Source organism: Hyaena hyaena, unplaced genomic scaffold (genome assembly GCF_003009895.1).
Source record: "Hyaena hyaena isolate Hyena2069 unplaced genomic scaffold, ASM300989v1 scaffold_216, whole genome shotgun sequence".
In the NCBI taxonomy this organism is placed as follows: Eukaryota; Metazoa; Chordata; class Mammalia; order Carnivora; family Hyaenidae; genus Hyaena; species Hyaena hyaena.
This window is the reverse complement of record NW_024080848.1, coordinates 1,973,551-1,999,488: the sequence shown is the minus strand read 5'-3', so window position 1 is coordinate 1,999,488 and position 25,938 is coordinate 1,973,551. Positions and strand designations below refer to the sequence as shown.

The window sequence follows — 25,938 nt, the reverse complement described above, 5'->3', positions numbered from 1 at the left end:
CAGCTCAGAGCCTGGAGCCTGCTTCGGATTCTGTGTCTCCTTCTCTCTCTGTCCCTCCCCCACTCACGCTCTGTCTCTCTGTCTCTCTCAAAAAAAAATAAATAACACATTAAAAACACTTTTAATATCATGAAAACTCATACTTACTTTCCAGAAATGTTTTGTAATAGCGTACAACATTGGGATGATAGAGCTATAAGAAAATAAATAACAAACATTACATTACTTCACATACAAACTTGTTTTCACAATGTAGTTGGACTTCCTATTTGAAAACAAGGAAATTATTGTATTTATATTTATGCACAAAATTAAGCATTTTAAGATATCGTCTGAGATTTGAGGTTTTTATGATTCTTTTGATTTGCTACCTACAAAGCTCATCTGAAAATAGCAATCTCCCATGTAGCCTTTGATCAAATAAAAATGAAAACTGATTGTGTTTTATTACCTAAATTAACATTTTAAGTAAATTTTAGAACTCAAAGTAACCTGAAGAATTCACTTAGCTGTCCGCATCCCACCACCACGCACACACTTCACAGAGAAGAAAACAGAAACAAAGCAATTTATGTGGAATATGTACACCTTTGCTGCCTACCGCGCCCTCCCACTTAAATATTTATATATACCGTTCGTTTCTATTTACACTTTGTGTCTTTCTATGCTCTCCAAACTGGTTAGCATGGAACTAAAATCATCTAAGAGTTACTCCATTTAAATTATAATAGTAGTTGGCAAAGACTCCCTTCTCGGCCAAACTTTAGTCAGGCTTCTCTGAGGCCTCTTCTTGACCAAGGCCTCATTCTTGCCCTGCTTGGTGTTACCAAGAATCCTGCGCTGCCAGTTTGGCAAGCTTCTCCCCATTCGTGATACCCAATCGAGTTCCTCGTCACCCCGTCTCTGAGAGCTAGTGTAGTTCTTCTGAGTAATTTTCCATCTACTCACCCCCCTCTCCCGGCCTGTTGGTTGTAAATCACTAGCTATTGCTGTTGTATTTGGAGTTGAGCTCAGTCTCTCTCCCCTGTTTTAATAGTTTGACTCCTATCTCAATAGTCTTGAGTGAAGTTCTCCTTGGCACTTTCCAAAAGCTTTCAGTGTAATTTCTCTTTTTTTATGGTAATGTTTGTTTATTTTTTCTGAGAGAGAGTGTGTGCAGGGGAGGGGCACAGAGAGAGGGAGAGAAAGAATCCCAAGCAGGCTCCGCGATGTCGGCACAGAGTCCAGTGCGGGGCTCGACCCCACAATAGTGAGACTGTGACCTGAGCCAAAATAAACAACTCAGCTAAACAACCAACTGAGCCACCCAGGTGCCCTTACAATTTCTCTTTGACATAAGTTTATCTCGAGATATGACATGGAAATTCCACTTTTTCAGGACTTTCATTTTCTATAAGAATACTAAAATGCTTATAGTTGCTTTCTCATATTTAAGTTTCTAGGCAAATTGAAATTTATTTTATCTCTGAATTATTGACATTTCATTTCATTTATAAATGGATTGTATCTCTTTTTGGTCCTTCTCCTTGCTCTTTTGAAGGGGAATCTGGAAACTGTCCACCAAACACCTACCCTCCCGTTCCTCCAATGCAGTTGAGTTCTGGCAGAACATGGCTTTTTGGTCTTTCTTCTTGCTCCTTTGAAAGGGAGTTTGGTAACTGTCCACCAAACACCTACCCTCCCGTTCCTCCAGCGCAATTGAGTTCTAGCGGAACATGGCTTCCCAAGACTGTATCTCTCGGCCTCTCTTGCAGCCACGAGAGAGCCTATCACTAAGTTCTCACCAAGGGAATGTAAGGGGAAACATGTGTTCTCCTGGGTCTGAGCCCTAAACATTGGGAACATCCCGACCCTCATGTTCTTCCTCACCCCACTTTGTATGTGAATGTGCCTGTGGCCATTTCACCCGTGGAGACAAAGACAATGCCCTAGGAGATGGCAGCGCAGTACGAGAGAAGAACCGATGTCCCCCAAGTGACCGCATGGAACAGAGAACACTACCAACCTGGCCCACTCACTCTGGGATGGTTACATCAAAGAGAAATGGCTGCTACATTGTGAGGCCTCTCGTTTAAGCCAATGTATTGTGGAGCCTCTTTCTTACTGCAGCTGAGTCTTAATCTTAAAAATATACTCTCCTTTTCTAGTTCCATTTCTGTCACTTCTGTCTGCCATCACCTCTTCCTTTTAGGACTCAGTGTTATTATCCCTTCATTGGTTCAGTCCTTTTGTAAGAGCACAACTGTACAATTTTGAGTTATCTCAAAGTCCAAACATGTGCCTCTTCAATGTCCCCACCCTGATACTTTCTTTTCTTAGGAAACGTGCTAAAACAACATCTACCTCATCAACTGTCAAGTGGCCAGCAGATTTTAGACAATAAGGGGCCAGGTAAGCAACAGAATCCTATTCTGGACCCTAGCTCACCGGCCAGGACTATATCCAGATCGGGGGTCAAATGAAGATACTAAATCAGCAAAAGCCATGCTCCAGCCTTGTGCTAGAGTGAATCAGCACACTGCCGGAGATTGGGGTGTCCTGGACTTGAGCAAACACTGACTTCTTAAAATCCAGCCTATTAGGATATATGAAAGCCAACTGTAAAATAAGCTATTAATGACAGTGTTTACTGTAATTTATGAACTGGAGACTAACTACAGATTTCGATGAATAAAGATCACATATATTTGATGATCGTTATGTCCCAGCACAGAATCTACACAAATTTAACTCGTGGAGAACAGAAAGCAGTGAAGCCGCTAGCTCTCTACAGGAGTTATAAATGAACAGTACCCATAATGAATGTATAAATACGGAAAGCTGAAAAAGAAACCCATGTATTCTTGGATCACAAAATCCAATCTCACTTCTCTTCTGACATGTTTATGCTTTCTCCCCAAACAAACCTTCATAATGATAGTTAATTGAGTTGTTACATTATGTCAGAATATTACACTCATGCCAATAAATAATCGCCCGCCTTGGAAACCTACTTTTAGATTTAATACGCTGTATTTGAGGAATGTTAACAGCTTAATTCCTCTTGACAAAAGTCAGGGAACTGTTAGTCATATGCTTATGTGTGTAACTAAGTAACCAAATATCATACACTGTAACGAGAAGGGAATAGATAGCTTGCAATTTAAAAAGAAGGATGTTTTGTACATGAGGCACTGTCATAAACTCGATCGTTCTGTACCCCAAACCTTGATATAAACTCCAGAAAGTCTTTCTGTGGTTCAGTGTCAAGCCTTAGGGAAAAAAAATCTAACTAAAATATTACCACGTCAATGTCAATTATTTTAAACAGAACCAGTTCTTAAATGGCATGGACAAGAATAGCACAAGAACTCTACTTTCTTTCAATGACATTGAGGTAACGCTATTACTGTCATAAATAAGAAAAGCATTTACCTGCTCTTTAATTATGGTTAATTCAGAAACAATATTCTTTACACTGCTGTCTCGATCTTTTTTATCCTTTCCAAATGCTGGGTTATGTAAATTGACCTCTTTCATTGCTAAAAGATTTTGACCACTACGCTTTCTGACCTAAAATAAAACCAGAAAATAAAGTAAAATAAAGTAAATAATAATGAAGTGGGGGTAAAAAGAGGGGAAAAAAAAAGATAGATTAATAAATCACATGATTAAACCAAGTAACCTAAATAATATAAATATGTAACAGAACTTTTATAATTTTACCTGTGTGTCCACTAAGCTCAACTCAAAAAACTGGTGATCACCCAAGTCAGTCTGCACTATTCAGTAGGATTTTCCTGGGTAACTATAGAAAACTCTGGTATGAATTTAGAGAAAGTGTCATGTACTGGGTCAAGCCATTTTGACTATTGTTTTGGTGAAATATTAATAAAGGCTCTTGTCTTCAAAGACCAGTGACTAATTTCTAGAGCTGAGAGTGGACATAAGCTAACATCAGAACAGCTATATGATGGGCAAAAATCTAACTTACATATGTATTTTCCAATACTGAGGGCACCAATCCACTTGCATGGATGTGTGCAAGCGGGATATCTATCTGGTTTGCTTGGAAAGGTCAGAGAACTGTTCTCTAAGGGCAAGGTCACCTTGTAAACACAGCCGAAAGCCCCACTTCCAAGATGATCCAGAACTGCATAGTTGCCTATGTACTTCAAAGGAGCTTTATTCTGATTAATGCTTTCAATGTTTTCAGCGATTTGCTTCAGCTCGTCGTCCTAACCGAAAAAATAAAAAGGAAATGGGCACTATGATAATCTCCATCCTGCCCACACAGCAGGCTGCCCAAGTATCGAAACTCAGAACTTACCACTAACAAATTCAACTTGGATACCAATTCTTCATAAGCGCTGATGTCACGAACATAATGTCCGATATCGATGAAGATCTCAAACAGGTCAGTGGGGAAAAGCCTACAGGGAAAATGCACACACAAACCCTTCACGTAGTTCTTGGTGACTGTTGTTCATTCCTTCCCTTCGGGAGCTAGCCCACGCACAGATCCATTACACGAAGCAACCTTAGGTCATCAACAAAGCGGGGGCAAAAGTACTCACTAGTGTATCTCACAGAAATGAACAGGAGCTACAGTTCTTAAGGGATAAGGAAAGGCTACCAGAGAGGAAAGTTCCTATACCTGCAGTGTACAACACCATGCTGTATACTTGAAAATTTGTTAAGAGAGCAGATCTCATTATGATACAGATTACACAAAGACCTTATGTGTAAGATATTTAGGGGTACAGGCATGAAGCGTTTTGGGAAGGAATGTTTATGGGGTGTTTATGGAGTGCTGAACACTCACATAAATGCCATTAAATTCAGTCCTCCTAGTAACCCTAGGGGGTAAATACTAACCCCATTGTCAAACGTTACATGAAAATAAAATAAAAATACAGGTAAATGAAAAAAACATTGAGAGATTTACGCACCATTTCCAAGGTACCAGTTTCAAGGGCTTAGTAAAATCTTTAAGTCCACAAAAATGAGTGGTTTAGGGACTTAAATAATAGGTGATAATAATTTTACTTGCTTTTCTTCCCTCAAATTCAAGGACTGTTTGTAAACAAAGTAAGAACATAAAGTGTCCCAATGCTTCTGAACAAAAAACATTGTATTAACTTAAGCCTTTATTTCTGCTGCCTTCTATCAAGCGAATTTGAGGAAGAACTTGGGCCTATGATTTTGGCCAGCCTGACCAACATGATGGCATGCAGGCCACACATGTAGGTGACTGTCTGCTTCCCACAGGGGCAATGTTTCTGTCACCTCCACCAGTGCGGCCTCCTGAGCCAACAACACCCAGCCTTTTCCCCTTCAATGAGCTCCTACCCTATAAAGGATATCCTGACAAATACTTCTTTTTCTACTGATTAAGAGCAAAGGACTAGACCAACCACAGAATTTCTGAATGCATAAGAACAAGCACATATTTTTTGATGATGTCATCCATTTAAAATGCTAACATCCAAAAAAAAAAAAAAAAAAGGAAAACTAAAAACCATAGCAACCATGGTAATTAAGAAGAGTTGGATTGATAGAGTGATTCATTCTCTTTCTTTACCATTTGCTTCATTTTCAGTGTTGAGATATCACTAGGGTAAGTCCGTGTTATGTGTGGATTCTAGAAAATCTGAAAACGCGCACTCCACGTAATGGCTCTCTCACTGTTTGCATCTTAATCAGGCATGTGAAAACAGGTCAATCTCATGATTGCTGGTCACTTAAATTTCTCTAAGCTCATACCTTTTAAAGAGTGGTCTGTTTCTTTCCATACTGAATAGAAACCTCAAGGCTCTGAATGCATAACACTGGAAAATAAAAGGTAAGGGGATCTTAAATGGTAGCTCGACAAATCAAAACATTTCCAGGATAAAATTATCAGGGACTAAACAATACAGTGGCTTTACTACTGTAAGTGAGTGGCTGGCCTACATGAGAGCCAATGCTTAGGACTGAAAATGAAACCCATCAATACCTGGGGTTAAGTCTTGTCTTTTAAAAAAGCATGTATGGTGTAGAACTTTATGATGCTGGCCTCGTTTCACTCAGTACTTGCCATTAGTTCCTTTCTAGCAAGTACAAAATGAACAACAGAGACCAGCAGTAAAACTCCTACTCTGAGAAAACCAAACATCCAAGATTTTCGGGAGCTCAAGGTTTATTTTGTTTCTAGCCTGCTATGTATGCCTCAATATTTATATGGCTTCTATGAGAAAATAAACACTCGAAATGATGACATATAAAAATAGCCACAGGCACGTTGGACTCAAACTTGACAAATTGGTCTCTTGAGTAAAGAGTCTTAAGCGTTCCCCAAATAGAACAATCTACAGTAACTCCCAAGAACACTCAGAAAGAGGCCTGTGAGACTTTACCAAAGAAAAATAAATGTCTAAATGTCTGACAGTTTGCTGTGCCAAGAAAAAAACCAGAGCGCCCCCAGCCTGCAGTTGGGCCCATATAATAGGCCACCACTGGGGTGATCTAGAGCTGCTGAACTCGACCGTGGAATCCTTCATAAAATTAGTGGTCTGAATACAGAAGGGAAACAAATAAACTTGCCCAGAGAAGCCCGCACACAACACAATGATGTTAAAGAGCCCGGTGGAGGGCAATGGAGGCAGTGAGAAAGGAGGACACAAAGCTCCTCAAACACAGTTTCAATTTAAAATTGTTAAACCCCTCTCCCGGCTTAACAAAATGCATCTGCGGGCTGGGTTTGATTTAATCTGCTGTCTGGCGTCATGCCCCACGCCTGGAGTGCACCAAGGAAACTAAGTCCCACTTCCGGACGTCGTCGTGGGTGGCTCTCCAGAACTTCTGCCCGCCGGCCCGCAGATAACCACCGAGAATTCTCTGCTTGCTTTGACTGTCGTTCTGGATGAGAGAGCTCTGCAGTCAGACAGGGTGTCTTAGTTCCTTTTCTAAAAGACTTGGTGGGAAACAGGAGCTGCAAGTACTGCAAAGGCTTACCTTAACGCGGATTTTATCTTTCCAGTACCTGCAGGGACACTGGTCCCCTGATACACACAGGACCCTGCAGTAACGTGCCCCCTCCTTACCCGCATGTGAGGCCTCATGCCCTCCCCTTACCACGCACCCCAGCCCCACCCAGCAGCCTAAGCACACTCGAAGCCACCAGGCTTCGCATGCGGTGTTCCCTCTGTGCAGAATGCCTTTCCACCCTGCAGCACATGCCACGGCTGCCTCACTCCCATCTCCTTATTGACTTAGCAAGTCTCTTCTCATCCACCAAGACCCATTTCACAGCTCTTCCTCTGCAAAGGTGAAGTGTTACTGGCCGGGGTCCATGCTTAAAGATCCAAATCAATTGCCTCTTATAATTTTCCAATACATAAGCATTCCATGTTTTGAAAAAAATAGAACTTACTGATCAGCAAAGAGATAAATAAATAAAATCACCTAATTCACCCCCCTCCCCCACCCCCCCCCCACAGGAACTACTATTACGCCTTTTATATTGTTTTTACAGCATTTGTTTTCATGCCAGGCTCCCTCACCAGATATTTTCCCTTCAGTCAGTACAGAGACCAGTGCTAAATATTACAGCTCGTACTACTGAAGTTTCCCCAGATTTCAGTAACTTGATATTGAAGAACAATGGTCATGCTTATTACCTGTAACAGATTGGTTTTTGCTGCATTCTTTTGTTTGTTTGGTAAAATTAACTTTGCTATTGTATAGATGCCATTTTCCTGGAAGAATAAAAGGGCCATGTTATCAGTGACCATGACGATGCCATAAAGATACACAAGCACAAAGAGGCGACTAAACAATCTCAAAAATTAATATCAGAGAAGAAATACTAGTATAATTTTGGAACTTTGTGTAAGCTTACAGGAGAGTATTAAATATGTCAGTGTAGCACCAAAAGACTGAAGTCACCATCTTAAAATTTCAACTCTTTTTAAAGTTATAAATAATAAAGCCTCTCAACTTAAAGTAGTTTAAATACTTCATTTTTTAAATATTTATTTATTTATTTTGAGAGAGAGGGATAGAGAGCAAGCAAGCGAGGGGCAGAGAAAGGGAGAGAGAGCATCCCAAGCAGGGTCCACAATGTCAGCGCAGAGCCCGACGTGGGGCTCAATCCCATGAACCACAAGATCATGACCTGAGCCAAAACCAAGAGCTGGATGCTTACTCAACTGAGGTATCCAGTCTCCCCTCAAATATTTTAAAAACAAAGAGTAGGGGATAAAAAGGGACACAGTAAAGGGATATAAATATCTTTATACTTTGCATTTTAAATATCTAATTATGAAATATAATTTCTCCCTTTATAGTTTCGTAATTAATACACATAGATCAATTATTGTAAAAGAGAAAAAATAAAGGGAAGATGAATGAGATTAAAAAAATTTTTTTTAATTTATTTATTTTTGAGAGAGAAAGCGATAGAGCACAAGCAAGGGAGGGGCAGAGAGAGAGAGAGAGAGAGAAAGAGAGAGAGAGACGCAGAATCCGAAGCAGGCTCTAGGCTCTGAGCTGTCAGCACAGACCCTGACGCGGGACTCAAACCCGCAAACTGCAAGACCACGACCTGAGCCAAAGTTGGACACAAAACCAACTGAGCCACCCAGGTGCCCCAAAAGTAATAGATTTAAAAAATGAAACTTATGCATGGAAAGTCTAAAGTATAGAAAGTTATCCTTCTCTACTCTAATGCAAATATATAAACAGCAGAATGAACAAAAGTGCTAATTTATTGTTACATTTCTATTATCTCTTACATATTTAATTTATTGAACTCTACTATATGTGGGCATTTATATGATAACTATGAAGAGCTTTACCTGCCTTAAGGCATTTAGTCTTTATAGTGATTCTGTGAATTTGTCTAATTTCCCTGCTTTGCATAGGAAAAGCCTTTCCAAATCTTGGAGAGGCTAAGTCATTTTTGCCCCAGTGGCCAAGCCACCAGGTGTTATTACGAACTGAACCTCAATGGGGCCAAGTCCAAATGCCCCCCTGTTCCACCACTACCTCCTGATTTGCCAAGTTTCCCCCTGGGACTCTAAGCATTGGTGACCTGATGATCCCTTACTACCTCTGATGTACTTTGAAGCTGAAGTTGGAGAGTGTATACTACTGTATATGTGGTGGGCTGATGAATGAATGCTTTGTGACACTGGCTTCTGGGCAATAAACATTTTGTTAGTACGTGTTTCAGTCACCTCTGGCTGAACAATGCGACATACTTTTACTTCAAGTAACAACCATCCTCAACTCATAGTATCCTATATGCCCAGAAATAAAGGGATTCAAAATAGCTTTAAAAAAAAAAAAAGATAAAATGAGAAAGACTGCACACAATGTAGGGAATGCACATCACAGATGAAATACAGGGCAATTCTTTCAAAGACAAGTGAGTTAAAGGAGAAGGATAAGAATATAAGGGGAATTCTAGGGGTGCCGGCTCAGGCAGTGGAGCGTGTGACTTGATCTCAGGGTTGTGAGTTTGAGCCCCACGATGGGTGTGGAGATTACTTAAAAATAAAATCTTAAAAAATAATAATAAATACAAAATTAAAAAGAATATCAAATGGAATTCTAGAACTTAAGTGAGATATATCAAAATATGCTGAAAGCACAGCATAGGATCCCCAAAGCTGCGTCCTGGGGGTACAGGGCTCGCCCTGGGGTGTGGCCCACCAGCGGCGATGGGGTCTGCAGCCGGACCCTGGAGAGCGGCGTCCTCACCTGGACCACCTGATGCGCGTTGGTGTCGCTGAGCACCAGCTCGGTGAGGGCAGCACAGCAGGCTGGAAGGAAAACCACCAGATGATCGCGTCTGTCCTCACCGACCGCACTTTACACGGTTTCTTCAATGCTTACCTCCGCAGGGAGTTCTGTGAGCAGAGTCGGAAACAGTACCTTTCCCTCAGGCACGGGCCTGGGGGAGGCGCGGCTGACCTTCAGGGGTGTCCAACTCTGCTCCTCACGTCAGTCACGTGCACCTGCACCCGGGGCGGCCGCCTCGCACTGAGCACTTACTGTGAACCAGGAGGCGGCTTCACTGTGACCCCCAGCGCCCGGCATGCGCCTGGACGTGGCAGGTGCTCAGTAAAGACATCCACAATGGTTGACTAAATGAGAACTTTAAATATGTCATCCAATTAACCCATATAATGCAAGTGTGTTCTATGATTACCGGTTTCCTTGGTGAGAAAACAGGTGCACAGACCTGAGTAAGTGCCAGGGGCTGGAAGCCCAACTGCAGGCGGCCGGGTCTTAAATCCCGCGCCCCGAGCACCCCCGCTGCTCCCTGCGGCCGCTGCAGCCCCCGGGGATGCTCCGCGCTGCACTGCCTCCCGTCCGCCCCGGCCCGCGTGCTGGCCCCGCGCTGCGCTGCAGGCGTCACCGACGTGCTCGGTCGCCCTCGAACACCGACATCGCGGTGACCACCGCTCTCCCGTGAGCAGATCTGAAGGCTGCAGCGGTGAAGGCACTGGGCCAAGGCCACATGGCCACCGAAGTGGGCGCAGCAAAAACTCAGACCCTCCTCCTAACGGCGTAGGTTTTTAATTTTAAAACATTCTCCCTTTTATTGAAGTATAAAAGAAGCTGTAGGAAGCAGCTAGACGTTAAATGTACCGCCTGGTGAGATACCGCGTATGTATATACCCTGTAACTACCGCCACTCCGATGAGTACGTAGGATAGGACACTTCCAGCTCCTAATGGCCCCCTGTGCCCCTTGCCGGGCAATAATCTGCCTCCCACCCCACATGGGGTGACTGCCCTTCGGGCCTCTAGCACCATGCATCTCATCTACTCTTCAGGAGAGGTCCAGAGACCCCCAGGGGCCCTGATTTCAGCTCCACTCATTTCCCGGGGAGACTTCAAACAGGAACCCCCCAGCAGGCCCCTTACAGTGAGGCGGAGGCTTCAGAACCGCAGAAATGGCCATTCGAGGAGCGGGTCCTATTTCCCTGACTTCATGTGCCTGTGAAGAAACATCCGGAGTCTCCAGGAGGAAGCAGCAGGGAGCAAAGGGCAGCAGCCCTGCTCTGACCCCCTCTCGTCCTCCCCAGGCCACGCCTGCTCTCCTCCTGGCCCCTGCCTGCCCTCCCGCCCGCCCACCCGGTGCCCCGCTGCCCCTTCTGGGCCGCTGCCGGGCACCCAGCTTCATCGCCAGCACCGAAGCCCCACTTGTCCCAAAGGCCAGGTGCCCTTGTGTGCACCTTGTTCAGGCTTGTGCCAAAAGGCCAAAAGTGGGTGCGCTTTCGTGTGCCTTGCTCCTGCTTTTGTGTGCCCTCTCTTTGGGAGCTCCCGTGAGTACGGAAGGCATTCCCTCACTCCCAGCACAGGAGTGTGTGCACTGTAGCATCCCCCTCGAGGAGGGCCTCAGAGATCTAGAAAGTATAGGAACCATGATTCTGGCCACAGAGCAAGCTGAATTCTCCGATCCAGCTCTACCAATAATAAAGCTGACATTCTGCTCTTTATGACTGACTGCTAGGCTGACTTCTCAGTGTGTTCAGAATGTGGGAGAGACAAGTTTGTGGCATCACTACCCTGCAAGGCCGCACCAAGTACCAGGAGGTTTCAGACTTCTACAGGGATTGTGCCCAATTAATATTATCACACTAATTTTATAACAGAGAACAATAAAACAATATGCTAAACGGTATCAGGTAGTGTAACATAACAATGTTATATAAATACCTGCTTGAAGAGAGAAAGTATTTTCTTGTATTTCCCGAGGGCTTAAATCTTCTGACAAATGAAGCTGCTGGATTCGGCCTGCCGCGTTTGCGCTCGACAGGCTGCCGATGGAAGAACGATCAGAAACAAAATTTCTGTCTCTGAAAAGGAAACGTGAATGCACAGTTTATCAGTTTTCCTTCATGGTCAGTGCTTTGTGGTCCTCTTGAAGAAATGGTTGCCACTCTCAGGTCGTGAAGTTTTCTCCTATGTTATCTTTATTGTTTCACCTTCCAATCTACCTAGAATGGATTTCTGAGTGTGGTGTGAGGTAAGGGTTCTTTTCTTCCTTCTTCCTTCCGTCCCTCCTTCCTTCCCCTCTACCCCCTTCCTTCTCCCCTTTCCTTCCATCCTTCCTTTCCTTCTCCCTTAGTAGTTACTGAACTGACTCAGCACTATTTATTGAAAAGACCATCATTTCCCCACCACTCAACAGAGAGGTTGTTTTGCAGTTCTATTCTGTTGCTCTCAAGTCGCCTGACTACATTTCAGTCTTCATCATTCTGAATTTTCTTTTTCCAAGAAATTCCAACTTTATTTTGGTAAAGGTCTCTTCTATTACATCTTTGAATTTTTTAAAATTCCTTTTGCTTTATTCTTTAACCCAGGATATCAATTATCTGCATGTTAAAAACTCATCTTCTGCAAACCATACCCTTCATTCTCTAATGGTTCTCATTCCTTTGACTTTTTCCTCCACACTACGTGCAATTTTTGCAAGCTCGCCCTTCCTTGTACTGACTCCGGTTTCTGCCTGGTGCTCTGATGAACATCTCAGTTCTGTGAATTATTCAGTCCCAGCTTTTTTCCTGCTCAGCAATCTCTCTCCTCCCCTTTTCGTTGTCCCAGCATCCCATCTTTAATCTCGGGTCACAGGTGGCATGTTCTGTTTAACATCTGTGGTAAAACAAAGCTTTTGTTTTTCTGTTCACTCAAGGTGACATCTTCCACAATAGAGTCTTTGTGTCTTTTATCTGTTTTATTCCTTTTTGATGTATGTGAATACTGTATTTTTTTCATTTATTTATTTTTTACAGCAGCAGCTCTATCTGGATTTCTTTGGGCCTAAATATAACGTAGATAGAGTCTCCTTGGCTTCCCTCCTGTGTCATCTGAGCCCATAGCCCTTTCCTCCATTTCACACTGGGAAGGTAATGGGGCTAGGTGTAAGGATAGTCACAACCGGTGGTGACCTTACCGTATGTCAAGAAAATCAGGTTAAAACTCAAATTTTAGAGGTCACTCCCCCTACTCGAATATATAGCCCTTTAGGAACGACTCTTGAGTTTAGGACTGTAGGCAAGTGGGCACAAACCGGCTTCCTGGAAACTGCCTTGACAACAATCCCTGCTCCTCCTCAAGCCAGCAGACAACCTGGCAACCTCCACCCTTGTACCAGCCCCGGGCAGCTCGGGGGCAGGCACAAGCTCTGAAAGGACGTTGTTGACCCAGCTGGGGTGACAAACTCTCCCGGAGCACTGAGACATATTTCACAGAGAATGAGTGTTGACATATATCATTTTTCCAGGGACAGGTTTTCTAACATTGCACCACAGAAAGGGACTGGCAAAGTGACTCTTGCAACATGGAAGAACTCTCTTCTGTGAAGGCTGGTTACGTCCTGAGCAAAAGAGGAAAGCTGCTGCCTTGTATTAAACTGAATTCTGGGTGATAAAAAAGGTGGGTCTTATCTTTTAAATATTGCTTAACCACTGTAGAAGTTAACTTTATCATCAAAGAAAATAAGTGCTCTCTGAGAGGGCTGTCCATAGCTGCTGTACCAGGCGCGCTGGTGAGTAATAATGCCCACCACTACCATCAGCATCCTACGCACACACGAGCTGAAATAAAAATAAAAACCTGTTGCTCGATGTCCAAGGAGCCAGCTCATGCCACAGTACAAATGAAAGATTTACAGTTTATACTATAAATTATTTGAGATTTTCATGTGATATTCATAGAAGTGAGTACATTGCCAACAGTTCATATTGTTTTCCTTTGTTTTGGTAACGACCGAAATCATGAATAAAGCTATTGTTCATATCTCTATAGTGTGCTCTGCTTGGAAATGTCCTCACAGAAAATGAAGTTGACAACATACGGTTCCATAATATCCCTAGGGGCCCAACAAGAACAAAGTCTAAATAATTCGCATTTGATAATACCTGGTCATAGTAAGAATGGTAAGTCACTCGGTTTTTATCAGTGGAAGCTTTATTTATGTCCTGCAGATTACAAGCGTTGACTCCTTTCAGGCAGACACACTCCTTTCCAACTTTGAGTCTGTACCCATAAGGCTGAATTATGCTTTATAATAATTTTAGGTACTAGAACTTTCCCACTAACAGTACCAAAAGATATCATTATCCATTACTTCAATGTATCTAATACATACTTATTGAAACCCACTTCAAGAAATTTCAGTTTGAAGCTATTTTAACCAACCATTCCTTCTCCATACTCAAGTCTTGATGTCATTAGAATTTTACTTTTAAACGAGAGGTAAGGTGTGAACCCACCTTTGAGCACTGCAGGAAAGATCAGAGAGGAAAGAAGAGGAACTGGATCAGGGTCAGTATGTGGAAATCACTTGATTAATGATATTTTCTCCCCTTTTAACTAAGGCTTATACATCTGTTCTTTCATTGCAGGTTTTGCTTTCTCTTTGTAGATGAATAACATACATGCAAATGCAGACATTTTAGGAAAATAGAAAACTGAAAGGAGAATTACTGTATTTGTTGGGATTACAATACGCATACAGCATGTCAAGAAAAAGGTGGCAAGATTAATGTTTTCTTCAGGTTCTTGGGTCTGCATTCAACCTACATTTGCACACTGAAGACCTTCTATATTCTTGGTACAGTACTGGAGGCTCGTGATACAAAGATAAATATTTCAGGGCTCCCCAAAAACTTAAAAGATGTATGCCCCTGCTGTTGATTTAAAGAGTGTTTGTGACAAGTATAAATGACTCTCCATAACATGAATGACGGAAGAGCGGGAGGAAATTTGCTGATCGTGTACCAAATGTGCCACTGGATGGCAGCCTCCCCAGCCTTCAGTGACCGAGGCCAGCGAGCCCTCTGACTCACCCTCGTAAAATATGAAGAAGCTGCTTGATGCCTCCCCAAATGCGAATTTCCACACTGGTCTCAGGGTCCTCACAAACCTGAACCAGAATCCAGACCACACTCCAGAGCAGCTTCAGGTGGTCGGAGTGGAGCAGGCTGAGGAGAATGGGTATTCCCTCATAGAGCTTCACCTGCTCCTTCACCTGGGGTTCGGCACAGAGAAGGCGCAGTAACTCCGCAGTTAATCTGAAAGGGGAGGAGGGGGAGGAGAATGAGAACCACAGCACAGTGGGTTGTTGACTTAACACTGAGACTAGAGCCATCATCACTGTATCACTGTAACATTTTCTATGTCACAGGTCAACATATGTTTTCTGTAAGGGGCTGGATCACAGCCCAGTGGTTTAGGCTTTGCCAGCCACCCACCCGAGCCAACCTCTGCAAAAGCAGCCATAGACGATACATAAAAACACAAGGCATGGCTGTGTTCCAATAAATCTTTATTTACAAAAACAGGCAGGAAGCCAGATTTAGCCTGCAGGTCATAGTTCTCTGACTGCTGTTCAAAGTCAGAGCCTCCCTCTAAGCCCATCGGTCTGGCTACAAACCTACTAACGAGCAAATAGATATCAAGTACATACAATGGGACCTGCATGGTGCTCAAGACAAAAGAAATAAAAGTTCTACCCCAGTCTTCAGAAACTTCCTATGTGGCTACAAGAATAAGACATTAACACAAAACGGCAAAACAAACAAACAAAAAAACAAAAGCCCTACAATGCACGGAGAGTAAATGCAAAGTGTCCAGTGAATATCTGGGGAGTAAAACAAAGATAATGAGAGCAGAGGACAGGGGGTCCAGCAGAGCTCTGAGAAATCCAATGATACACATTTCCTAGAACCACTCTTAACCCTCCAGTCTCACGCTCTAGACACTCTCCCTGGACAGTGCCGTCCTTCCCCATGGCCTCAAACGCCCACTCTCTCCTGCACTGTGAGCTGGGCCCAGGCACCACTCTCAGCCTCCAGAAGTTCTAGCCACAAGGCAGTCCCATGGGTACACACCCGACTGTGTCTCGACTAAAGGTCAATATCCTCCTCCCCAGACTGGCTCTACCTCTTATATCCCCAGTGTTGCTTCATGATGCTACTGCCTTTTCAATTTCCCAAGCCAGCAGATGGAATCATCCAAGCCACTTGCTTCTCTTTCCCCAATCTGCCACTGCCAATCAAGAGCCTTCAGTGCCCCGTTTCCTTCGCAGCTGCTGAGATTGATTCTCTTAACCAGTCATGCAGCTGGCTAACCCCACCGCTCCTCCCACTCTCGTGATCCTTGATTGTGCCTGAGACATAAGCCCCTCTGTCACTCATCTCTCCAATCTTCTCAGGCCCACACTACTCTACACTTCCTTTCCCCTGAGCCAATTTCCCATAAATCCGTCTCAAACCTTTGGGCTCTGACATTCAGAACATATGTTTTTCGGCAAATAGTATTCTTCATCTCATCAAACTTTCTACACCAAACATTCCCTCCTTGTTCCAAGTGGATCCCATTATGTGGCTGTGTTCCCCATGTCACATACTCTACACACTGCCACCAGGGTAATCTTCCCCCCAAATGAATCTGATCATGCTTAAAACCTTTCTGAGAGTCCCCATAATGTTCATGGATAAAAACCACACTCTATTTGGCGTAAAGAGCCCACAGTGACCTGATAAAGGCATCTCGCTGCCTCCTCGATAAAATATGGAAATTGATAGGGTTATTGTGCCCATCAAATGAGTTAACACACAAAAGTACTTAGAGTAGGGCCTTGCATATAGAAAGCTGGATGAAAATTAGCTATATTTTTAACTTATGATTAACTGTCTAGTTTTCTGTCACTTTCCCTCTTATACTCTATTCCAGCTGTGCACAACCAGGCAGTGCCTCGAACAAAGACCCCTTCATGTCTCCATGACGGGGCACTTTCTGTTTTCACGTGTTCTCTCCCTTTGCCTAGATAACTCCTTCTTCCGGAAGCCTGGTACGACCCCTGGCTCTGACTGGGAGCCTCTCCTTTCTCTTCCCAGAGTACCCTGTGCATCCGTCAGTCACACCATTACAGTAGGATGGTGAAACCACTGGCCAGCATGGCCATCCCCTCCCCCACACTATACACTCTGTCTTCCTCATCTTTGGTGTTCTAACACCTGGGCAGAGGCTCTTTCCTAGAAATGAGTTCAGGTGAGCAACTCTGTGAACAGAGTTTGTAAAGGATGAAATTGACTCTGAAGAAAGATTCAAGGGGATTTACTAGGGTTATACGTCAGGGTTTCATGATTTGATATGTCTGTTATCTGTTTTACCTCTTGAGAACATTATGACTTACTGAACTAAATATCAAATGATGTAGGTTGCAACTCCATTTAAAAACAACACAATAACTATCTGGCTACAGTAATTCTTCAGAGCAATACATAGTTCAAGTAAAAATGAATACATATTAGATTCTGTTTAGAGTTATAACAACAGATGGTCATGAACCAAGTAAGTAGCTATCTTAATTTATTTTACTTCAGCAAAATAGATTTTAGCAATCTAATAATTTATTCAACATATAATCTGAAATTACTAAAAACAGAGCCACCTCACAGTATCTTTCCTGAAAGGGACAGGATGTAAAAAAAAAAAATCAGTAAACAAAAGTATTAAGGATGTGATCATAAGATTCATGTAATTTGATTCTATGATCTATACCCAGATCCAGAAGTGGTGCCAGACCAAAGATAAATCAATACACCTCTCTGTTCTACTTTCTTTATGAAAACTTAAACAGAAAATAAATGTCAAGGTGACTCATGATTTTAGTTAACAATGTAAATAGCATGACACAATAAAAATGATTATAATCATTTTCATCAAATATGGCATTATTTTTCTCCCCTATAGCAATCCTACCGTTTGGAAAGCAAGTCATATTCATGTAAAATCATCAGCAGATTTTCCACAATGTTGAGTTCACTTATCTTCTCCCTACATTCCGGACTACAAATTGAAAACTGTTAGTAATTACTAAAGACATATTTTACCATATCCATTTATCTAATACCCCAGCTCTCATATTATCTCAGGAGGGGAAACAGAAAGCAATATAGCTCCAGGGGCTAGGGCTACATCAAATTCCAACATTCAATAAATGTCATAGGTCATAAATTCAAATCTGTTTAATAACAGTATGATGATAACATAATTCCCTTTCTCCAAAAAGAATCATATGCTATTCCCAAAGAAAGTAATAATAGGCATTATTCTTAATAGCCAAGATATAAAAATGACTTATATAGGGGTGTGTGTGTAACATACATAATTGAATACTATTTTTCATCTATAAAAAAGAAAGAAATCTTGCCATTTGTGACAACGTGAATAGAGCTGGAAGGAATTATGCTAAGTGAAATAAGCCAGAGAAAGGTAACTACTATATGATATCAGTTATATGTGGAATCTAAAACAAAAAATGAAGAACTTATTGCATAGAAACAGAGATTGGAATGGTGAGGAGTTGCCAGGTGCAAGTAGCTAGAAGGAGGGGGAAATACAGGTTACAGGGTACAAGCTTTCAGTCATAAGAAGAATGGGTACTGAAGATCTAATGTAGGGCACGGACACTATAGTTAACAGTATAGAGCTGTACACTTGATAGTTGATGAGAGTAGATCTCAAAGGTTCCTGTTACACACACACACACACACACACACACACACAGCGTTAAATATGTGATGTGATGTGTGTATTAATTATCTTGAGCTTAATAATCATTCCATATATATATATGGTATAGCAAATCTGCATGTTGCACACTTTAAACAAGTGCAATCATAATGGTCAATTATTCCCTATAAAGTTAAAAAAATAAGAAAAAAAAAAGCATCTCTCCACTTTATTGGCATAAAAATATAGATAAAGCACTTTTACTTAATATAATCATGGTATCTATAAGGGAACATGTTATCCAGGAGTGTTTTAAGGGTAAAAATGTTCAAAAATGTTTTAGGTATTAAAATAAATACATAGGAGAAAACTTTTTTTAAGGTCAGGGAGATATAGTTGTCAAAGAAAAATCTTGGTAATTTTGAAAGTGGAAGTATCTGAGGGTGGGATAAAAGGCTAGGGAAGTATTTCTGGTAGGGAAAAAAGAAGAAAATATTAAACTGGGGTTTTCCTTTCCAGCTTAAGTTTTAAAATGGTGCTTTTTCTTCCAGGGTCCTCTCATATATATTAATGCTACTTCATACTTATTTTTCACGAATTATAACTTAGTAGGCAAGTAACTAGAGAAACTGATCTATTTTCCGTCTCTCCCACCTAAACAGCTACCGCAGCAGAACTGAAAAGTATAGCAAAATACACTTACCTTTCAGCTAAACTAGCCAGAGCCAGAAGGGCACCCAGCAAAACATTAGTATCTCGGGCACCAAGTAAATTTACTAATGTCTGAAAAATGAAGTAAAAGAAACATTCATTGTGTATGTGCTACAAGCTTCTTGAGTGGTACGATGTTTCTTTCAAAGATCATTGAGCTTAACCTCAAGAGGAGTTTTATTAAATAGCCATTACACCCAGCGCTTCTAGGGAGCAGAGCTCCTTCTTGCTTTGAAGCTCAAGACAAGTTCTTGTAGCAAGACAAGTTCCTTGCTTACCCAGGGCAGGAAGCCAAAGAGGCCAAGCTACATGGCCAAGGGCCTCACTCTTCCCTCTATTTTTCTGTGTCCAGGAAGTCTGCTCTGCCTCCTCTGATCCCTCCCCAAGGAGAAGCAGTGAGACTAATGACAGAAACTACAATACTGGTAGCAGCCAGTCCTTGGGAGCTCATTCTGAACCAGGCTTTGCAGGAGGCTCTTCCCAAATTGTGGAACTATTTTTCACCAAAGTTTTGAAAACTCTCTTTTTCCCCTTGAACTAAGTAAGGTGTATCAACATTAGCAAGCACTTCATTTGCCTCTCAGATTTCTCACTGATGTTGAAAGAACATGAATCGATGCTTCCAGGCATCACCCTAAGTAACATGACTTAGCTGCAAGTCTGTACCTTATCAGCTGCCTCTTCTGAAATCCCCTTCCCCAGGGACTTTTAGAACTCAGAGTCCCCCAAAAGTACACCCCCAAACACACCGCTGGCCATAGCTGCAAGCCGTGCAACAACTGCTGGGGGGTGGGTTGAGGGGGAGTTGGTTTCTTTTATGTCAATTTTTCCCCTTTATGATGTCATTCATGTTTTTATGAAGCTATCGTTATCCTCATTTCTCTCATCCTCTCCTCTTATTCTTCTCTCATTTTTCTCTGTCTTCTAATAGAATGTTCCCCAAACTTCAGTCCCTGACATATCACTTCCACAATTTGTGCCATATCTACTTACCTCCTTAATGCTACTCCAAATGTTCCTTAAATTCTAAGCGATAGTATCAGTGAAATATATGTGGCTATCAGAATGAAAAGAGTTGATTTGTATGTCACCCAGAATCATCTCCTACACAATGGGCAGCATGTGTGAAGACATTTTAGGCAACTTTGCTCTGGTACCTGCAAGGAAGTAACCTTCTGGGATAGGAGAGCTCAACAGATTATTAAAACTTGGCTGTAGGCAGCTCCCATCTAAATAGCTTTGTTATAAATATAGATTTAGTCTGTTTTGATTAAACCTGCATTCACTCATCTTGAAATGTACATTTGATCCATATGCCTGTATTACTCTACCATCTGATTATAAAGTGGAACCATATGAAATTGGCATATAGACATGACAATTTCATATGGTTGAAACAAATATAACCCCAGGTGCCATATGGAATGTATTTAGATGTATACATACATTTTATTTATTCATTTGTTAACGCACACCTAGGGTCAGTTTATATATAGCCGGGGTTTCTCAAGCAACATTTAAGTAAAACAATGAACTTAGTTGTTCTTAAGTGGCATAGGGGAAAGAAAAAAAAAAGGAGTTTCAGGAAATCTGCTTGCTATTTCCATATTTGCACCTTAAACTAATAAAGAATATAAAAGGGTTGGCAGAGATGTACAATTCTAGGCTAGATTTCGTGAACCATAATCATAAGACACTTGGTCAGGGGACTCTCAACTCCAGCAGGTGAACCGCTATGAACGTGGTGCCAAAGCGCTCACTCCTGCTGGGACCGCTCACCTTGTGGGCTCCGCTTATGGTGACCCATTCTCTTTGGTCCTTGACAGCAGCAAGTTTTTGAAAAATATCTATAAGGAAAGAGGGATTTGGTGCTTAAAGGCAGCAGTATTCATAGACACTCAGGTGTGAATTACTGGAGGGCAGGCAGAGAGAGGGCAAACGGGAAGACACATAACACAAAAGAAACAATGGAGGGAGGAGGAACCGGGTCTTTTTTTTTTTTTTTTTTTTATTCTGAGAATTTCCTCTTAAACTCAACTGATAATTATTATATACTACTATCATAACAATAAAATATGGAGACAGCAAAAAGGCAAACGACTCCTTCCACTTAAGTTCCTCAAATCATTAGGAGTTCAGAGTGAAACCTACTCGTCAAAGATCCCCCCTATAAAGATTTTGAGCAGAAAGAGAGGGAAGGCTGGAAGGTGATGGAAGAACAGCTGCTCTCAAAGGGCCTTCCTGGTGCCCAGGGCTTGTGACGTACTCTCCTCTCCCTATAACTGGGAGTCTGTATGCTGTCGTAGAAACAAACACAGGAAATCAGACCATTCACCCAAAGAAAATGGGCCAGCATCCAACAACGGGGGCCCACAGCTCATCAGACCCGGAGAGGATGGAAGGTGGGGCCTTCCAGAGAGGGGAGATTGAGTGCCACACCCGCTGACCAATGATTTCACATTCTCATCATCACATCAGGGGCTTTTCCTTCCTTTTTTTTATGTTCACAATGTTTTAAATTTTATGAGGTAGGAGTTATTATTATTAGTGCAACTTTGTAGACGAAAACTGAATAGCCTATGACATCTTAATAGAAAGCAAAGAAAGCAAAAAATATTTTTTACCAAAATCTGCCATTATGGAAGTCTCTCTCATAGTAAAGTAAACTTGTGCTCACTGAAAATCTCCCACCTGAAATTGGGCTTTTCAAGGTAAGAGTTGTGATCTGAAGTTTTCCTTCTAAGTATATCTTGCCACTAACTATGACTATTGACATGGGCTCTCAATATCATAACTGTGGATGGGTAGACTCATAATATTCAAAGTATCCTTGTCCCTGCTGAAAATGCCACCCTGCTCATTCTAGCAAATCGGGAAAGCTGCTGTGTCCCTGCGACAACACTCACACGTCATGTTGACCAGCTTGTCCACACTGTGCTGCTCTTCTCCGTAGCTGAGGTACTCATTGGCCACGAGCTCCATGTACTGCGGGAAGGAGCAAACCACCAAGAGTCAGAAGGAAAGACAGCAAGAGCACACGAGCTGATGAGGGACAAGATGTGTACTTCTAAAAATGAGCTGTAGGTGGCACAACAGATTCACCAAATACGATTCAGGTCCCTGGGCCAGGTTCACTTAAGGGCAAAAGGTAGCTTGAGTTTCTGGATTCTTTGCCTTCTCTTGCATGCCCTGAACTTGAGGGAGGAGGGACCATGGAAAGATTATATAAACTCTCAAAAGTCCCCAAATGACTTGTGACTAAATAAGTTTGTGGTGTAATTTGCCTCCAAATACAAAATATATACATATAGCTAACCAGCATATGCAAGATACCAATAATCAGAATAAAATAGTTATGGGGTAGTCTGATAATCCCTCACTATGGGTAATTGATTATAATAAGAAATAGGCAAAAAAAAAAAAAAGAGAAAGAAAGAAGAAAGAAAGAGAGAGAGAAAGAAAGAAAAAAGAAGCAAAGAAAGAAAGAGAAGAAAAATAGGTTCAGAGAAACACACATAAATTTCTAATATTACAAGGGAAATTAAGGTGGATGAGAGAATCGAATCCTTTAGAATATGATTTTATGAAAGACTATGCCATGAAATGAGGTAAACCTCCAGCCAATTAAAAGACAAATCTTAAAAATAAAAACTAGACATGATTTTTTATTTTTGTTTTATTTTATTTTATTTCCAGGAATGAAGATATAATAAAATAAGGTAGGTTTTGCATTAAACTGCCATTCACTTTAATCTCCCATTAATATGGAATGAGTTTGCAGGGTCATTGGTTTATTATGAAAATCATTCTTTTTGTACATGCCATAGGTTTTAGAAGAATGGGCTGTTCCAACCCAATGCCCTGCCTAGAAAGTTTTGTTTTATCAAACTAACTAACGCAAACATTTAACTGGCTCAACATATACAGTTTCCTTCCCTTCCCTCAGAAGCTACAAAAGCAGAAAAATAAATGAAGTTAACATCATTCCTCACTTTGTCGTGTATTTGGAAATATCTCAGTGAGCACGATTAATTCTTTTTTCATGAGAAAGTTCTTTTTTCATCTTCATGACCAATGTTTTCTGCCCTCATCTGGCATATACCATGCTGAGGATTGGGTCCTGCCGGCCAAAGCCTATTTCTTCTCATTACTAATTAAAGACCTGTGACCTTGTATGGAACTTTCTTGTCTCGGCAGGCTGGGTGAAACCACCTGGAACAAAATGTCGTGGGTCCCTTCCTGCTCTGCAAGTACCCTGCCATAGCATAGGCACACTCATCCACCCTGCCTGCTCCTCCCCTTGGCGGGCAGCCTAAGGTAAGAAAGCCATCTGCCGTCACACACCTAAGTAATCCTTGCCCCGAGCCACGGCACGAAACGGAAGGGCAAGACCAGCCGCCACAAAGGAATCTTACCTGAGCTAGGTTTTCAATCCCGCCCAAGCTATGGAGTATCTCCTAATAAAACAAAAACAACAGAACATACACAAAAGATGAGGGTGGAGGGGAAGGATATTTTACATGCAATTTCTTTATGAAGTCATGAGACATAATTATTTTTTGAAGGTCCACATTCTTTTTGTTATTCATGCCGCATTTAAGACAAACTCTTAATAAATGTGAAAGTGGTGTTGAGATTAGGAGAATGTAAATATGATCAGACCCGCAGCCCGACTCCTCATTCTATTTCCTCTCATGTCACCATAAGATGTTAGAACTGGAGGGAGCTGTTAGATACCGTTCCCTTCACCCTCCTCACACTGCAGATTAGGACAACTGAGACTCAGAAAGGTGGGCCACTTTGCCTATGTGACCAGCCTGGATAGGAATGGAATCCTATGTTTGCACATATAGGAGGATTAGGAGGAACTTAACTGAGGACCATGGGGGAGAAGAAGGGGGGAAATGGTGGGGGAAAGGGAGAGAGGCAAACCATGAGAGACTCTTGAATGCTGACAAAAATTGAGGACTGATGGATGTGGGGGGGAGGGGGAAGATGGGCAAGGAGGAGGGCACTTGTGGGGATGAGCACTGGGTCTTATATGGAAACCAATTTGACAATAAACTCTTTGTAAAAATAAATAAATAAATAAATAAATAAATAAATAAATAAATGCATGGAATCCAGCATCTCAAGTTTACAAGACCTCCTTGTGGGCCTCTGCCTAGCGTGGCCCACGGGCAGCAGCAGCAGCCTCACGGAGGGGTTGGTCAGAAGAGCAGAATCGCCTGCCAAATTGCACTCTGGATCTCCACAGAGTCCTGGGTAATTCACAAACAGTAAAAGTTGACAAGCACTGCTCTACGGGGCTCCTCCTTAAAATGAAGAGGCTAATGGTCTTGTTAAATCCATACTCTAAACAAAGGTAAGAATAATCATTGCAAATGTCTCCTGATACAGGTCTTTAAATCCAATTCCCAGTAAAAAGGCATTTCATGAAACTACTCTAAAAGTGGTAATTAGGGGAGACCTCGGTGGGAGGCTGCAGTTGTGAGAGGGACCAGCTTGGAACTCAACTAAGAGCAGATGCTCTCAGACCATCCACATTGACATTTATCTTCAGGTAAATGTGTTTCAAGTGGTCCTAACCTGTTTATTTAAAGTTATACTGACATCTCTCTCCTTAACATGCACACAAGGAAATCATTTGAAATATAAATATTAGCCACCATTCCAGTTCTGTTGGAAGTGCATGGTGATGAGTACTCAAGTGTGAGAGAGAACAATCTAGTTCCACCATGAAGCCAACTGAGTGGGCAGGCTGAACAAAAGGCTCAGATTCTTAAGGCCTCCTGGTCAAGCTTTCCTTATTCTATCGTGAAGTGAATTTGGAAGCCCATGTTTCAATTCAGTATGAAGCCACACTTAGAATTCAATTTAAGATAGTTTTGTGGGGCGCCTGGGTGACTCAGTCGGTTGAGCGTCCACCTCTCGATTTCAGCTCAGATCATAATCCCAGGGTTGTGGACTCGAGCTCCACATTGGGCTCTGCATTGAGCATGGAGCCTGCTGAAGAGTCTCTCTCTCCTTCTCCCTTCTGCCCCTCCCCCACCATGTGCCCCCCCCAAAATAAAAATAATAATTCTGTGACTACCTACTAATTTGAATTTTCATCATTGCTATTCACACTCTAGAAGAGCTACAGTTAAAGAACAGAAAAATATTGAATACATTATTCCTACTTATGGCAGAATATTTTATACATGTAAAAATAACATTTTAAAACTCTTTACGTTTATTCAACAATTTCTTTTTCATTCCTATTACGTAAAAGCCCTGCATTAGGCTCTGAAGAGAACACAAACATGCAGTGAAGATGACTGAGACCTAATTTACAGAGCTTTAGGCAAGCATATGGTAGATATACAAATAACTGACCTTCAAGACAGAATGTGGTAAGTGTTAAAAAAACAGTTATACAGGAAGTGTTATGGTGCCCCAGGAGGGACACACTATACCCTGAGAGGAATAAGGACAATGACATAAGGATGGTGTCCCCTGAAAGAGTTTAGAAGGATGGGCAGAGTTGCTGAGAAGTTGGGAAAGATCAGGGAGATTCCAAGCAGAGGACAGTAGGTCCAAAGGTGCACAGAAGTTGTGCAGAAAGAACATCAAGAGAAGCACTTATGTAACTCCATGAAGGGCATTATTGGGAATAATGTCAAGAAAGCCAAGGGGAACCAAACGGTAGGAGGGCTTAGATGTGAGGCTGAATGTGACTTTTGTC

General features: G+C 42.0%; 1 protein-coding gene across 1 annotated transcript in view; it reads right to left on the bottom strand.

Moving 5' to 3' along the window:
* NEK10 (NIMA related kinase 10) overlaps nt 1–25,938 on the bottom strand; it is a 209,022-nt gene that overhangs the window by 159,250 nt on the left and 23,834 nt on the right. Inside the window, exons 6-19 of the mRNA XM_039242719.1 lie at nt 23,627–23,668; nt 22,118–22,196; nt 20,991–21,058; nt 19,204–19,283; nt 17,748–17,834; nt 14,828–15,052; nt 11,694–11,833; nt 9,727–9,788; nt 7,641–7,718; nt 5,746–5,810; nt 4,310–4,412; nt 4,089–4,217; nt 3,415–3,552; nt 148–193 (exon numbers count right to left, since the gene is read on the bottom strand). Coding sequence (XP_039098650.1) covers nt 148–193; nt 3,415–3,552; nt 4,089–4,217; nt 4,310–4,412; nt 5,746–5,810; nt 7,641–7,718; nt 9,727–9,788; nt 11,694–11,833; nt 14,828–15,052; nt 17,748–17,834; nt 19,204–19,283; nt 20,991–21,058; nt 22,118–22,196; nt 23,627–23,668 — 1,342 coding nt within the window. The remainder of the gene's footprint in view (nt 1–147; nt 194–3,414; nt 3,553–4,088; nt 4,218–4,309; nt 4,413–5,745; nt 5,811–7,640; nt 7,719–9,726; nt 9,789–11,693; nt 11,834–14,827; nt 15,053–17,747; nt 17,835–19,203; nt 19,284–20,990; nt 21,059–22,117; nt 22,197–23,626; nt 23,669–25,938) is intronic.